The sequence below is a fragment of the Schistocerca nitens genome, chromosome 3 (assembly GCF_023898315.1).
Source record: "Schistocerca nitens isolate TAMUIC-IGC-003100 chromosome 3, iqSchNite1.1, whole genome shotgun sequence".
Taxonomy (NCBI): domain Eukaryota; kingdom Metazoa; phylum Arthropoda; class Insecta; order Orthoptera; family Acrididae; genus Schistocerca; species Schistocerca nitens.
Window position 1 is genome coordinate 713,631,317 of NC_064616.1, and position 16,832 is coordinate 713,648,148.

The 16,832-nt window shown below is 38.0% G+C and overlaps 1 protein-coding gene across 1 annotated transcript in view; it reads left to right on the forward strand.

Moving 5' to 3' along the window:
* The window catches only part of LOC126249729 (protein Hook homolog 3-like), a 199,012-nt gene that overhangs the window by 155,246 nt on the left and 26,934 nt on the right, over nt 1–16,832 (forward strand). The window contains exons 11-12 of the mRNA XM_049951409.1: nt 6,730–6,870; nt 14,051–14,238. Of these exons, the coding sequence (XP_049807366.1) occupies nt 6,730–6,870; nt 14,051–14,238 (329 nt within the window). The remainder of the gene's footprint in view (nt 1–6,729; nt 6,871–14,050; nt 14,239–16,832) is intronic.

Sequence of the window (16,832 nt, forward strand, 5' to 3'; positions counted from 1 at the left end):
TGAAAGCGAGTGTTCCGATGACAGTTACGACAGTCCACAGCCCATACAAAATAGTGTAGAGACTTTTCTTTCTAAAAATGGGAATATAGAATGGCAGTTGCATCCACCAGCACAACATGGTCGCCTACCAGCTTCGAACATCATCAAGAGTACCCCAGGAGTTACCAGGTATGCAGTCAGCAGAATATCTGATGTAAAATGTTCATTTGAAGCAGTATTTCACACAGCGCTTCAAAATGAAATAATAGAGATGACAAATATTGAAGGGCAGCGAGTTTATGGTGAACAGTGGACAGATATTGATGGTTCTGTTTTCCATGCATACTTAGGACTCTTACTCCTAGCGGGTGTATATCGATCTCATGGGGAGTCTACAAAAAGTTTGTGGGATAAAGATACTGGGCGAAACATATTTCGAGCAACCATGTCTCATGAAACATTCTGTAAGATATCACGTGTCCTGCGATTTGACAAGAAATCTACTAGAGAGGAAAGACGACGTACTGACAAACTTGCCGCAATTCGTAGTATTTGGGAGAAGTGGGTAGAGGTCCTTCCTAAACTGTATAATCCAGGAGAAAATGTTACTGTTGACGAGCAGTTAGTAGCATTTAGAGGTCGCTGTCCATTCAAGCAGTATATCCCAAGTAAACCGGCAAAATATGGGATCAAAATATGGACCATGTGTGACAGCAAAACTTCATACGTACTGAAAGCCCAAATTTATACAGGAAAGGTGAGTGGAGCGGCACCAGAAAGAAATCAGGGAATGAGGGTGGTATCTGATCTCACTTCTGAGTTACGTGGTCAGAATATCACGTGTGACAACTTTTTTACGTCGTACAATTTGGGGCAGCTGCTTCTGAAAAGGAAATTGACTATGTTGGGAACTATACGGAAAAATAAGCCGGAGCTTCCACACAAAATGACCAACAAGGAGGTACACAGCTCTTCATTTTACTTCACAAATGACACTACTGTGGTTAATTATATTCCTAAGAGACACAAGAATGTTGTACTTATGAGCACTCTCCACCATGATGCGGAAATCAGTGACAGGGCTGATAAGAAGCCAAAAATGATTTTGGACTATAATTCAACCAAAGGTGCTGTAGACACGCTTGATCAGTTATTAGGTACATATACATGCAAACGAAAAAGTAATAGGTGGCCAATGATAGTTTTCTACAATATTCTTGATGTTTCTGCTTATAATGCATACGTTTTGTGGATTTCGGTTGACCCTAATTGGAATGCAAGCAAATTGACTAGAAGGAGAATATTCTTGGAGGAACTTGGAAAGTCACTGATAAAAGAACATATTGCATCAAGAACGCATTTCCCAAGAACAGAAGATTCTTTGAGAATGGTCACAAGCATCCAAAACCCGAATGATGTGGGTGGTGTGTCAGAATCGGTAACAACAAGAAAATCTACAAAACGTGCACGCTGTAAGTTCTGTCCATCAAGTAATGACAATAAAACAAACATGGTGTGTGGAAAATGTAGTAAACATATTTGCAAGAAACATGTAACCTACTTGTGTCCACAGTGCAAGCAGTAAGAAAAGAACTGTAGTATTTTATAAGATGATTGTATTGAAAATTCTGTTGTTTCAAATTTATGTGAATACTTGTGCCTAAACTACAATCAGTAAGAAGAGAGGATTCTAAAGTTGTAGTGCTTTCTATGTTGGAATGTAATAAAAAAACTGTAGTGTGTTCTGTACTGTAGTGTGCTCTAAGATGAATATCTGTAATGACAACTGTCTGTTGTTAGAAAATGTCAATACTTACGTCTAAACTGTCAACAATAAGAATAGAAGTATGGAAAAACTGTAGTGCTTTCTAAGTTGAATGCCTGTAATGGAAACTGTCTGTTGTTTCAAATTTATGTGCATATTTAAATGAAAAATATCCCTCAATAAAGTTGTATGCATTGTTATTATTATTATTATTACCATTATTATTATTATTATTATTATTATTATTATTACTAACAAGGTACTGGAATAGAACAACAATGTCGATAGCTAAAACTGTACCAAAATTTATGTTTCTAAAGCATTTTGATATGTCGGGTCATATTGACCCGAACAGTATATATGTCAAGTAAAAGTGAACAGAACAGCAGGGTTAATAGAAGAGATAGACATGATCCAGCGAAAAGCAGCGCGATTCGTCATGGGGACATTTAGTCAGCGCGAGAGCGTTACGGAGATGCTGAACAAGCTCCAGTGGCGGACACTTCAAGAAAGGCGTTACGCAATACGGAGAGGTTTATTATCGAAATTACGAGAGAGCACATTCCGGGAAGAGATGGGCAACATATTACTACCGCCCACATATATCTCGCGTAATGATCACAACGAAAAGATCCGAGAAATTAGAGCAAATACGGAGACTTACAAGCAGTCGTTCTTCCCACGCACAATTCGTGAATGGAACAGGGAAGGGGGGATCAGATAGTGGTACAATAAGTACCCTCCGCCACACACCGTAAGGTGGCTCGCGGAGTATAGATGTAGATGTAGATGTAGATTAAGCATTTTAAGATTATATGTGCACAAAGCAACCTGGTCCTCTTTCCCTCACTTACAACTACTGTAAATGGGTAGTTATATAAAATGGAAAATGCATATTATTCATTACGTTATTTATGGTATTGTTATAGGGTATGGTTTACTACAATTTTAAAATGATAAAGTGAAGTGTACTTAATTAGTACTCAATAATTCCATTTTAAGAGTAGTTTAAGGAACCATTTGTCAATACAAATAGCAGTAAAATAACATTTATTTTCATATGTTCCCTTTGGAAAACCATCATGAAATTTGGCACACAAATTAACAAATAATGTACAACTGACAGACTTTTTTTCCAAAACAAAAAGATCCATTTTGAAATATTCAGAATTTAAAAAAAATTTGTTCAGTTCGGCCAAGCATCACATATTTTCAAAGTCTGTACTAAACTGAATAAAATGGTACAAATGTTCAGGTCTGTACATCAAATACTTTTTGATATATGGCCATTTTAAGGTTTCGAAATATGGCAAAAATCGCACAATTTCGGAAACTTTAAAAATTAATAACTCCATAACAAAATGTCCAAAAAAATTTTAATTTCGGATTTTATCTTATTTTGATAGGTAGAATAAAATGACAAAAAATTACAAAATTCTAAATTACAAAGGGTCAAATTTATTTTTTTATTGGTTGATTTCATACGGAATGACCACCCTATCTGTTTATACTGTGCATCTTATGAGTGTATGATCATTTGTATTTTGAAAGTGGTTTAGGAATATCACATCTTCACAATTTCTTCATTTTTTGATAGCCATAAAAGTGTGTTCATTCCCTAGCCTGAGAGAGCAGATCTTTTGATATTGAGAATTGTGTTAATGAAATTACATGAGTAAGTACACGGTGTATGTGACACTTTCTAAATGATATCTTGTTGATAAATTATCATTTATTCTTCATTTAGAAAAAGCCAGTTCTGGTAAAAATGTATTTTAAATGTAAATATAACAGTGATGAACCAAAAGAAAGATTCAATGTACGTGCCCCGATCCACAAACTACCCAACTCATCTCCACCTGGTAAAGAGGAGATCAAAGAGATCAACAACCACCTTAAGAATAATAAGGCAGCTGGAGAGGATTCAATAGTGGCATAACTACTGAAGCTGGCAAATAGATGTACTAGTCCAACTTTTTGAGGAGATCTGGAGAACTGGGATGATACCAACTGAATGGCAGTCAGCTTTAATCCATCCTCTACACAAAAAAAGCAATAAAAAGAATGTCCATAACTATAGGGGCATCTCATTAGTATCTGCTCCATATAAGATTCTCTCCAAAGTAATACAGAACAGAATAGAAGGTCATCTTGACCAACTGATTGGGGAATATCAAGCTGGTTTCCGAAAGGGCCTTTCTTGCCCAGAACAGATCTTTAACCTGAAGAACATAAAAAACTGGAGGAAATAACTACATGCTCGTGTTTGTTGATTTTCAGAAGGCATATGACTCCAACTGAGGGGCATTAATGAATATTTTGGAAGAGTTTGGGGTGGATGATACATCAAGAAAGCTGATCAAACAAACTCTCACTAACACGGTGTCAAAAATAAAAGTTATTGGTGAGATTTCAGAACCCTTTACAATCAGAACGGGCGTAAGACAAGGAGATGGACTATCCCCATTGCTTTTCAACTGCGTCTTGGAAAAGGCCATTCAAGAGTGGAGAAAGTTGTTGGCCCAAGAAGAAACAAATGAAGAGCGGTTCAGACTTGGCCCTAAGAACAAAGGGGTGTACATTGACTGCTTGGCCTTTGCAGATGACCTGGCCATTTTTGCTAACAACAAAGAGTCAGCAGTCAACAAGAGAAATAGGCTGTCAGAAATTGGTGCAAAAGTTGGACTCCAGATCTCTATTCAAAAGACAAAATATATGACAAACTTCTATGATGGACCTGAATGGATTATCACCAATCTGGGAAAAATCATACGAGTTAAGAATTTCAGGTATCTCACTGAAGTCATCCAGGAGAATGGATTAGAAGAAGAAGCAATTAATGTCAGGATGAGGAAGTTAGACCAGGCATACCAAGGGACAAAGAATATCTATAACAAAAAGTCTATGAGCATAAGGGGCAAATTCCAACATTATTATACAGTTGTAAAACCTGAGGACTTATATGTGTCCGAAACTTTGACCATGAATACACAAGGTCAAGCTGAGTGAATGGAAAAGTGAGAGCATAGGACATTAAGGAAAATCCTAGGTAATAGATGGGTTGATGGACAATGGCGAATGAGAGCAAATGAGGACTTGTACAACAAGACAGAACCTATCACAGCATCCATTAAGAAGAGACAATTGTTATTTTATGGTCATCTCATGGCGATGGACGGTGACCGACTAACAAAAAGAATATGGAGTTTCACCCAATCTAAGAAAACAGGGCCGAGATGGTTTGAAGAATGTGGAAAAGATCTCAGGCAGATTGGTATCTCATAGAGAGAAATTCGTGACAGGAACAAATTTAGAAGATTGGTGAACAACTATGAAGGTTTTAAAATGGCATCAATGTCCAAAAGACGGAGAGGACCTCTGTGTGAAGAGCATAAACAGGCACTTCTTGGTGGGCTCAGGAGATACTGGCAGGAAGTCAAAGCTGGAACAAGAACAAGACCTAGACATTAAAATGCAATTGGTTGTTACTACGCAGGCCATAGACACTCAACTCAGAAAAAAAAGGAAGTTGTAGTTCTCTCAGACTTAACTTCATGGCTTATCACCCAGTTGTAGAGGAATATATTTGTTTGATGTGTTAACTGAACCACAGTGCAGTTTGATGTTTTTATGTTAAAACAATTTTTGCTAGAGGAGAAAATAATTAACCACCAAAAAGTAGTCCTAGGTTTGACTGAGGACTAAACTGCAAATTTATTGTGTGTTATATGATGTTTAAACACTAAGCTATCAAACCACACAGTTTTTATATTCAGAAAATATGACTGTAAAAGTGTTTAAGTAGTTGGGGATAGATATCATGAAATTAATGCCGGATTTGATTCATAATCTTTGCTTATACTGATATACTAATTCATGAGTTTTCTACAGACCTTCCCCCCCCCCCCCCCCCTCCCATTTTTTCCTGGCTCAATCTATCTTACACACCTGTGCAATTCAGAAAAACTGGTGTTGGTGGGAAGAACCCAGATGGGACAGACTGTGAAGCAATCATTGAAGTTTCCCACTCCAGTTGTAGATATGCCTTTTATCCCACTAGTATACCTGTAGAATCCTTTCCTCCGTAATACTACACCTTATCTCCTCTCCCCTTCGCCCACCCCCACCCAATACAGTCTCCTGATACTGTAACTACAAGCCCACTGTGCTGTCTCCTCTATATCCTTGCCCATTCCCACGGCAGCACTAGCATATTCCCCCACTCCTATCTGCTATCCCTCTCTGTCTGCACCCAATACCTCTTCTGTACCCACATTATCCTCCCCCCTCCCCCCCCCTCTTCCCCGTCGCCAGCAAAGGTTGCTGCGCACCTCAGACCCAGTCACAGATGGGCCTTAGTGCCCATAGACAGCAGTGGTCACATGTGTGTAAGTTATGGATGTATCTGTGTGTGTGTGTGTGTGTGTGTGTGTGTGTGTGTGTTTTACATCTGATGAAGGATGTAGTCTGATAACTACTAATAACATCTAGCAGTCTCTTTTTCAATGTGCTTGTCTGCCACTCAATGAATCCTCTGTTGGTAGGTAGCAATCTTTCCTTTTCATATTGTTGTTTATCTAAGATGAATGATTATATGGTTTCCTGAAATTCTGTATATCTGTCCTGGAGTGTTAACTGTTATAGCTCATGTGATTGCATAAGAACAGGAATAAAACTCTGCCTCATTTTTGGCTACTGTGTCTTGTTGTGTACGTCTGAGGGTGTGTGGTTTCCTTTTATGTTAATGGGTGACAGAACAAGCAGACTTATTTTTTAAGCTATGCTTTCTTAAGAGCTCTGTAATTTTTTTGCTAAATTACTTAGTAGCGATCTATAATTAACTGTATAATAGGATTGATCTTAACGTTTTCTATACCTGACAATTTTCTAATGTTTTCTAGTGCTTCCATTGTATGTAATCAGAAGAATAGGCATGAGATAGTTGATTATGAAATGTGTTATAATTTGATTTTGCATTTGTGCAGGGAAAAACTTCTGAGGCTGCAGCATGAAAACAAGATGCTGAAACTGAATCAGAGAGGTGATGATGATGAAAAATTATCCGTTGTGCAAGCAATGCTTGAGGATACGACAAAAAGAGTTTCACAGCTCCGAGCAGATAATAGGTATTTTACTAAATAGTAACCATATTTCATATGTGTGACAAAAATTAGATATCATCATCCTATATATTTGACTTTTGTGTTTTTATATTTTATGTTTAGATTTACTCTGATTTGGCTGTCATTGTTTTTCTCTAACAATACTTCCTAATTTATAATAATCTACTAATTTACTGGTGCCCAGTAAGCTCATGCTTTGTAATGGCTTTTGTTCAAGAGAAGGCGGCAGGCACCCGAATTGTTCATTTGAGTGACACATGTTGTAAAATAATATGAACAGCATTCAACCTAGGCATCTAATTTTCTGCTTTTAATAGGACTGTGCTTGAAAAATTTAAACACTTACAAAATGTGTATAGGACTGTGCTTGAAAAATTTAAACACTTACAAAATGTGTTGTTTCAGAAGCTTGTATGGAGCTACTGGTACCCATCTATTGTATTTACTAACCTCAACATTATTAGTGTTCAGTGTATCTTGTGCACATATGTGAGATCCTATAAAAGCAAGTTTTCACTTATTGAGTCCAGAATGTAAAAATATTTGTTACTATGTAGTTCTCTTTAATTGTGACTGCAATAGATTTTCAGTCATTTGTAACAGAACACCTTGCATTTGAAACAGGAACCTTTTTTAAAAATTATTTATTTGTGGACATAATGTCGATCATATTTTACTGACTTAAAATATCTAGTCTTGGTCAACAATTTTTTTATATTATTTAATTATCAAAATTCATATGTATAGATATCAGGTTCAAGTTTCAATTAGCCCAGTCATATAACAGTTTAGCCTTTTGTCGTAGGCATACTTTCACTAATGCCATGCACAGGAAAGATTAATGTGCGAAGCATACAACCACTTCCACTTTTACGCCTTAGCAAAAGATCTTGCTGAGAACCTCAGAAAATTCTGGTCCTCATTAAAACTGATACGCAAGTCAAAGGCTTCTATCAAGTCATTCATTGATGAGTCTGGTGTGGCAATAGGAGCCAGTAAAAGGAAAGTAAAGTATTAAATTTTGCGGTGGGTCCTACAAATCTATCATCATTTAACAGTCGCACAGCCTCCGATATAGAGGACATGTTAATAGGCGTCCCTGTGGCATGGAAGCAACTGAAAGGGTTGAAAACAGTTAAGTTGACAGGTCCGAATGGAATCCCAATTCAGTTTTGCAGAGAGTACTCTATGGCATTAACCCCTTTCTCAGCCTGTATTTATCACGAGTCTCTCGCTCAGTGCAAAGTCTGAAGTGACTGAAAAAAAGCTCAGGTGGCTCTTGTATAAATAAGAAGAGTAAAAGGGACCTACAGAATTACAGATCAATATCCTTAACATTTGTTTGCTGCAGAAATCTTGAGCATATTCTGAGTTAGGGTGTAATACATTTCCTTGAGACATAAAAACTTCTGTCCACAAATTAGCATATATTTACAAAGCGTCACGTATGTGAAACTCAGCTTGCGCTTTTCTCACATGATATCCTTTGAACTATGGATGAAGGGCAACAGGCAGATTACATATTTCTCTGTTTACAGAAAGAGTTTGTCACCATATGAAACAGGTTCCCTGATATGTTAGTGGCTTGAAGACTTCTTAAGTAATAGAACCACATATGTGGTCCTCGACCATGACCATTCATCAGAGACAAGGGTATCGGTAGGACTCCAGGGAAGTGTGATAGGACCTCTCTTATTCTCTCTATACATAAACGATCCGACAGACAGGGAGAGCAGCATTTTGCAGCTGTTTTCTGACGATGCTATGGTGTATGGGAAGGTGTCGTCACTGAGTGACTGTAGGATGATATGAGATAACTTTCTAATTTGTGTGATGAATGGCAGCATGCTGTAAATGTAGAAACATGTAAATTGAAGCAGATGAGTAGGAAAAACAATTCTTTAGTGTTCAAATACAGTGTTAGTGTTGTGTTGCTTGACACAGTTGCATACATTAAATATGTAGGTGCAACATTGCAAAGTGATATGAAATAGAATGATCATGTTAACAACTATGGTACATAAGGTGAATGGTCAACTTTGGTTTATTGGAAGAATTTTAGGAAAGTATAGATCAAGTGTAGATCACCTGTAAAGGAGATTACAACAAGAACGCTAGTCCAACCCATTCCTGAGTACTGTTCAAGTGTGTGGGATCTCCACCAGGTCATATTAAAGGAAGACATCAAAGCAATTCAGAAACTGGCTGCTAGATTTGTTATCAGTAGGTTCAATCAACATGCGTGTATTACATAGATACTTGGGGAACTCGTGTGGGAATTCTTAGAGGGAAGACAACATTCATTTGGGAAAACACTCTTTTGAGAAAATTTAGAGAACCAGCATTTAAAACTGACTACAGGACAATTCTACTGCCACCAATGTACATTTTTATTAAGGATCTCGAAGATAAGAGAAATTAAGACTCATACAGAGGCATATAGACTTTTTTTTTCCTGTCACTCTGTTTGTGGATGGATCAGAAAAGGAATGGCTATGCACCATGCAGTGGCTTGCAGAGGATGAATGTAAATGTAGATTAGATGTAGATATCTCCTTCTGTGTCTACCACTACTGAAGAGTATTGTCAGTTTTACATCTTATATGGGGATCATGCAATTCAAAATCCTTACAGTGTATTACCATTCTCACCAGTAGATTTCTGTCATAGAAGAGTACAATGGTACTTTGTATCACCAATGACTTATCTCCCTATGTTGATTCTGGAACCTGACAAGCATGTTGGCTATGATAGAGTACTGGGTGACTTCTACAGATGTAAGAATGTGATTACAAGTGTCAGTGTCGAAAGAATGTGAAGCAGAGCCCTTCATATGTGTGGTAGAGTGTCTCAACAGCTCAATGCGTTACACTTGTTTTTGGTCAGATGTTTTGTTGTTTCTCATCTCCTGATGTACAGTACATGATATTCGTGTTGATTGCAATCGTCTTGGAGTCATTCCTTTGTGACTGAATTTGTGGTGCATCCCAAATCTTTATGGTCAGTAGAAGATCATAAACTGACAATTTTGAAATAAGGCACCAATAGTCAGAAATAAATATTACAGGTGGCATGAGGTCTTCAATAATCAGTGCATGTGAGGTGTTTGTATGCAAACTGCCTCATTACCACAGATTGAAACATACACTGCAGCAACAAAAGTCGTGGTATACCTCCTAATATCATGTCCTACCTCCTTTTGCCACGCGTAGTGCAGCAACTTGACACGACATGGACTCAACAAGTCACTGGAAATCCTCTGAACAAATATTGAACAATGCTGCGTCTATAGCTGTCTATAATTGCGAAAGTAGTGCCAGTGCAGGATTTTGTGCAGAAACTGACCTCTTGATCATGTCCCATATGTGTTCAGTGGGATTCATGTCAGATGATCTGAGGGCCAAACCATTCACTCAAATTGTCCAGAATGTTCTTCAAACCAATAGCCAACAATTGTGGCCCGATGACGTGGCACATTGTCATCCATAAAAATTTCATTGTTTTTTGGGAATGTGACATCGATGAGTGGTGGCAAATGGTCTCCAAGTAGCTGAACATCCTGAGGACCCAATCCATTCCATGTAAATACAGCCCTGCACCATTATGGAGCCACCACCATCTTGCACAGACCTTGTTGATAATGGGTCCACAGCTTCTTGGGGTCTGCATCACACTCAAACTCTACCATCAGTTCTTATCAACTGAAATTGGGACTCATCTGACCAGCCCACATTTTTCCAGTCATCTAGGGTCCAATCGATATGGTCACGAGTCCAGGAGAGGCACTACAGGTGATGTCTTGCTGTTAGAAAAGGCACTCATGTCATTCGTCTGCTGCCGTAGCCTGTGAACACCAAGTTTTCTGCACTGTCCAAATGGATATGTTCATCACATGTCCCACATTGATTTCTGCAGTTATTTCGATGCACTGTTGCTTGTCTGTTAGCATTGACATCTCTTTACAACTGCCGCTTCTCTCAGTTGTTAAGTGAAGACCATCAGCCACTGCATTGTCCGTGGTGAGAGGTAATGCCTGAAATTTGGTATCCTCCGCACTCTCTTGACACTGTAGATCACAAAATATTGACTTCCCTAAGGATTTCAAAAATGCAATGTCCCATGTGTCCAGCTTCATTTACGATTCTGTGTTCAAAGTCTGTTAATTCCCATTGTGTAGTCATAATCATGTCGGAAACCTTTTCCTATGAATCACTTGATTACATACGACAGCTCCATCTATGCACTGTCTTTTTATACCTTGTGCACACTATACTACCACCATCTTTATATATGCATATCACTACCCCATGATTTCTGTCACATCAGTGTCTGAGGAACAGTGTCACTCAAGTCACAGGAGAGCCGGCCAAGATTCTCAGTAAAAGTGTAGAATTTGTAGAGATTATGCTTGATTATGTGGGGAGAGATATATCAATAAGCACCTGTCAGCTTGCCAGTAATTGCACACTTTGAAGAATATAACGTGCATAGTATTGGTGGAGCAGCAGTAATACCTGTATAACAAACAGTGTGTGGATGCAATAATACCAAATGATTTCAAGCTCAGACGTCAGCTCTGTGAATGGATTACCAAGTACAATACTGCAGTGCCAAACTTCAGTGATTTAAATTTTCCACAGACAAGGCTTCTTTCAATACCAATGATATTTTCAACTGCCAAAACAGCTATGGCAGGAATAATATCCGTACACTCTGCTGCTATCAGATCACTAGCAACATTTCTCTGTCAGGTTGTGACTTGGAATTGCTTAAGGTTATATGATAGGACCTTATTTGCTACTCCCATGATTGAATTATGCATGTCAGTTTTTTATGCTAAGAAAAAATTAATTTTTCATTTCTGACTGTCCCAGGTTTATGATTCTGCACCATCTGTACAATTTTGCCCTAAAAGGTTGGGACACATTGTACATCTTTGGTATTGGCTTCCAATGAGTTTTCTGATGTTTAGTGAATCCTGAATCATAGATACTTGTGTGGAAGCTTGGAAGAACAGTGTACACAGGTTACTGAAATAGCAGATAGCAGGAATAAAATACAGAGAGTGAAAGGTTATCTACTACTTGTGCAAAGCCAAGATTGTAGTTATAAGAGTTGAAGGCAAGCAGTAGTTGAAATGGAAGTGAGACAGGGCTGTAGCCTATCTCCAGCACTATTCAATCTCTATATTGTGCTAACTGTTAAGGAAACCAAAGGGAAATTTAGAAAGGGAATTAAATTTCAGGCAGAAGAAATAAAAACGTTGAGGTTTGCCAGTGCCATTGTAATTCTGTTGAAGATATCAAAGGCCTAGAAGATCAGTAGAATGAAATGTATAGTGTCTTGAGAAAAGTGAAAAGAGGGTAATATAATGTAGTCGGATTAAATCTGGCAGGTTAGAAAATGAAATGCTAAAAGTAGTAGGTGAGTTTTCTGTTTGAGCAGCAATATAATTGATGGTGAGGATATAAAATGTAGACTGACAGTAGCAAGATAAGCATTTTTTAGAAAGAGAATTTATTAACATTACATCTACATCTACATCTACATGACTACTCTGCAGTTCACATTTAAGTGCTTGGCAGAGGGTTCATCGAACCACAATCATACTATCTCTCTACCATTCCACTCCCGAACAGTGCGCGGGAAAAACGAACACCTAAACCTTTCTGTTCGAGCTCTGATTTCTCTTATTTTATTTTGATGATCATTCCTACCTATGTAGGTTGGGCTCAACAAAATATTTTCGCATTTGGAAGAGAAAGTTGGTGACTGAAATTTCGTAAATAGATCTCGCCGCATCGAAAAACGTCTTTGCTTTAATGACTTCCATCCCAACTCGCGTATCATATCTGCCACGCTCTCCCCCCTATTACGTGGTAATACAAAACGAGCTGCCCTTTTTTGCACCCTTTCGATGTCGTCCGTCAATCCCACCTGTTAAGGATCCCACACCGCGCAGCAATATTCTAACAGAGGACAAATGAGTGTAGTGTAATAAAGATAAAGATTAGGAAAGTATTTGTCTGCCCGGTAGCCCTGTACGGAAGTGAAATGTGGATGATACACAGCTCAGGCAAGAAGAGAATAGAAGCTTTTGAAAGTGATGCAACAGGAGAATGCTGAAAGATTAAATAGATAAATCATCTAACTTGTTAGGAAATACTGAACCGAACAGAGGAAAAGTGAAATTTGTGTCACAACTTACATAAAAGAAGAGATTGGTTGATAAGATACATCTGGAGGTATCAAGGAATTTTCAAATCGGTAATGGAAAGAAGTGTAGGTATTAAAAACTGTAGAGGCAAACCAAGGCCTGAATGAAGAAAGCAGGTTCAGATAGATGTATGTTGCAGTAATTGTGCAGAGATGAAGAGACCAGCACAGGATCGACAGCATAGAGAGCTGCATCAAGCTAGTCATTGAAATGAAGAACACAGCAGCAAACAACAGAGTATTGAAAGAGAAATCATAGGAACTTCCATCAGTAAAGAAAGATGTGACAGAATCATAATATTATTAGTTTCTGTGTGGCTATTGAAAAGAAGAAAATAAAAATTCAAACCCTGGGAATGCTGTTAAGATTATTTGCACATCTAAAGCAAATGAAGCTTTCAATAAAAACAAACTGGTGGTTGGGAGTAGATTCAGAGGTATTAAAGTGAACTTTGATACTTATACCGCTGCAGAACAAGTGAAGTTGGGTAATGAGAGGACAGTAGCCAGCAAAGCTGACCCGGAATTCAGTGTAGCTTTTTTGCCTAGTCATTTGTATTTACTACAGGAGCCAAGATATTACACCTGTGACATTTAAACAGTAAACATCTGTGTGGCAATATATAACCTCACCAGGGAAAATTAATAAAAAAGTAAATATCAAAAGTATCAGTATGAATATACTCGAGATAACATATTTCAGGAAGTGATCATAATCAGCAGCTGCAGTAACAGATTGTACAATGACAAATGTTGCCATTATTCAGTTATTCAGAATATAATTTTTGAATTTGGCACTTCCATTGACTTGGCCCATCACTGATAATTTTTTCAAATGTGTTAGTTTAATGGAGCCTAAGCCAGAGTGTCTCCATTGTAATATCATGGTTGTACTGTGTGTTTTAAACTTACTTTTACCATCTATGTGTCTAATAATCTTTTCAATTGGTTTTATTTGTGATTTCAGACTTGCAAACCAGCGTATTATGGAGCTAGAAAGTCAGCTTGAGGAGGCACATGAGCGTGATGACAGTGGTGGAACTGGTCTACGGCACTGTGTCACCACACTCCAGGAACAACTGAGAGTCATTCAGTCTGAGAAGGAACGATTGGCATCACAGCTTGAAGACCTTGAATCTTCAATTAATGAGTACAGTAAGCATTTTCTGTGAAGTAGATTCAGGAATTAAATGTTAGGGTCTCATATTCCTTTAACGTGTTATTAAATCAGAGTTACTGAAGTAATTTGGAAAATACTTGTGTATGAATGAGATAATCATCCAAAAATTATTTTGCCCCTTGCAGCATTTTTACGTATATTATGTTATTTATTAGTCACTATTTGGAAGAAAGGTACAGAAATGGAGTGAAGAAGGTGCACACATCACCAGCTGCTGATATAATGGTGATCACAGTTTGCATATTTCATGGAAAAACTGAAAATTGTGATCTTTAGAAGATATACCGAGAAAAGGAAATATATCAAAAATGATATCACTTGTGGTTATTAGCACTAGGACCACTTGATAAGATCAGTATATAATGGCATATGCTGAAAGAAGGAATCATGAAAGCCGAGCAGAACAGTGTGGGATACGTCAAGGTGAAAAGGGCAAAAAAGCAAAGGGTTACATAGGAAATGATTTCAAAGATGGAGGAGAGCCAAGCATGTTGAAAGCACCTGCTTCCAGGACATGAGGAGGCATGCCAGCCCTGGATTGAATTTGCCTTGTGGATGTGGTTTTTAGGTAGTTTTCAACATCCACCTAAGTAAATACAGGTCCACCTCAAATGTGCAGTGTGCAGACACTTTGAAAAACAGTGTCCCATTGAAGCATTTGATTACACTAGTCACAAACAGAAGTGTTCTCCTGAGGGGATGGTGGCGCTGGCAGTAACTTTAAAATGCATTGTGGGGTTGTGACACCATAGCCTATGTGGAGATGTACTTGATTCTTCACAAAATTGGTAAAGTAACATACTAGTTCCAACCAGGCATTGGGTGGATAAAGGGCACCCAGATGGAAGAACTAAAAAAGAATTGAATATGGCATATATTTAAAAAAAAGTAGAGAGAAGTTACAGAAACCTTCTGAGAAGGATACATGGAAGGGGAGAGGAAGTGATGGAGGAGGAGATTTAAAAGCACGGAGGAAGAGAGTTAAAATTGTGGACAGTATGCTCAATGGCAGCACATACAGCAGTAGTAAAAAGGAAGTGACAGACCACCAATAATAAGACACAAAGGACCTGCTAGCATAGTGGGAATCTGAAGATGATGATAATTTGCCTAATTGCAATGTGAACTTGGCTGAAATCAGATGCTGATATTGTTAAGCTGAAAATCGCTATTTCTGGGGGGACTGTGATATTCGGCATGAATGAAAGTTATCTTATTCTCTCCTTTTACTCTATAATTAGGTTTCAGCATAGTCTTTCCCAAGGGAACAGGAAGACATGATCACTTTACGTATGTTTGTATCTGATTAGATCAAGGGCTATAGAAATGGGAGTAGTACATCTTATTGCTTCAAATAAAATTCAGTTCAGGTTCTATATTTGTAGGAAATTGCCTGCTATGTTATATGTAGCTGTTCCTGACATAAATTTATTTGGACACTTGATACACTGGGAGATGCTCAAGTTTCATCAATTTGCTAATATTTTTCACACAACGGCATAATTACTTTTTACTGTTAGCATATGATTCCACAGTTTTAACCATAGGCTTGTAGAATTTTGCATTTACTACAGAAATTAGATACATTTCAGAAATTGAAGTAATTGGATAGAAAATAAAGCCTTGTGTTTTAATGTAGTAGCTGTAAATAAAATAAATACTCATTACTCATGTAGATAGTAAACGTAAATGTATTCCACATCAAGTAAGCTACTAAAAAACTTTGGCCAGCTGGTTTGTGATTGAGGAGTCTCTCTTGCTGCACTGCTACATTTTCACTTGTGGATACTGTAGAGGATAATTTTAGAGGATAACACAGCTAAGACCCCTTTCATATTGTGCTGCAAAACTATGTTGTGTTTATAAGTAAATGCCAACTTGGGCTTGTTTTATAAGAGTTTGGTGAATTTTTATGTAACATGGTAACATGTAAACTGTTCAGAAAGGTTTTGTGCCCCCATCGTGCGTAGCATAGGCTTTGGTTTTTGACCTCACTACTGTTTTAACCACAGGAAATTCCTCAGTAGAGCTTAATGGAGGTAAAAGTAAACCTGTAATCTCAGTACAGCTCAGTAATGCGTGTCATTCCTCGAATCATGAATGAGAAAATGTGACTTATGTACATTGTTCATTTGACCAATATGAATCGAAGGCTTGTATTATGTGTAGAGATTGAGAAAATTGTCTCTTTAAGACAACAAGTGCTGTCTGACAGGGAAGTTGCCTGCCAAATCGGAGTACATCACAGTGACGGCAGTGATCATAAGACACAACAGTGATCATAAGACACTAAACATTAAATATCTGTGTCACAGTTACTGAATGAAAGTGTGACGATGGCTGTTACTGACTGTTACCTTCAAATTATGGCTCATAGGTACTCTGAGGAGTACACAACAGGACTGTGTACTGCCGTTTGGAGGCACCCAGGAAAACTGCGTGGACTCAGACAGTATACGACTGTCTCCACATGATCAATTTGATCATTACAAACCCCCAGCACCACCACACTATACAAGTAAGGTGGGCAAGGGAAAACACCTGGAGTAGAACCTGGGTCAATGGTGTC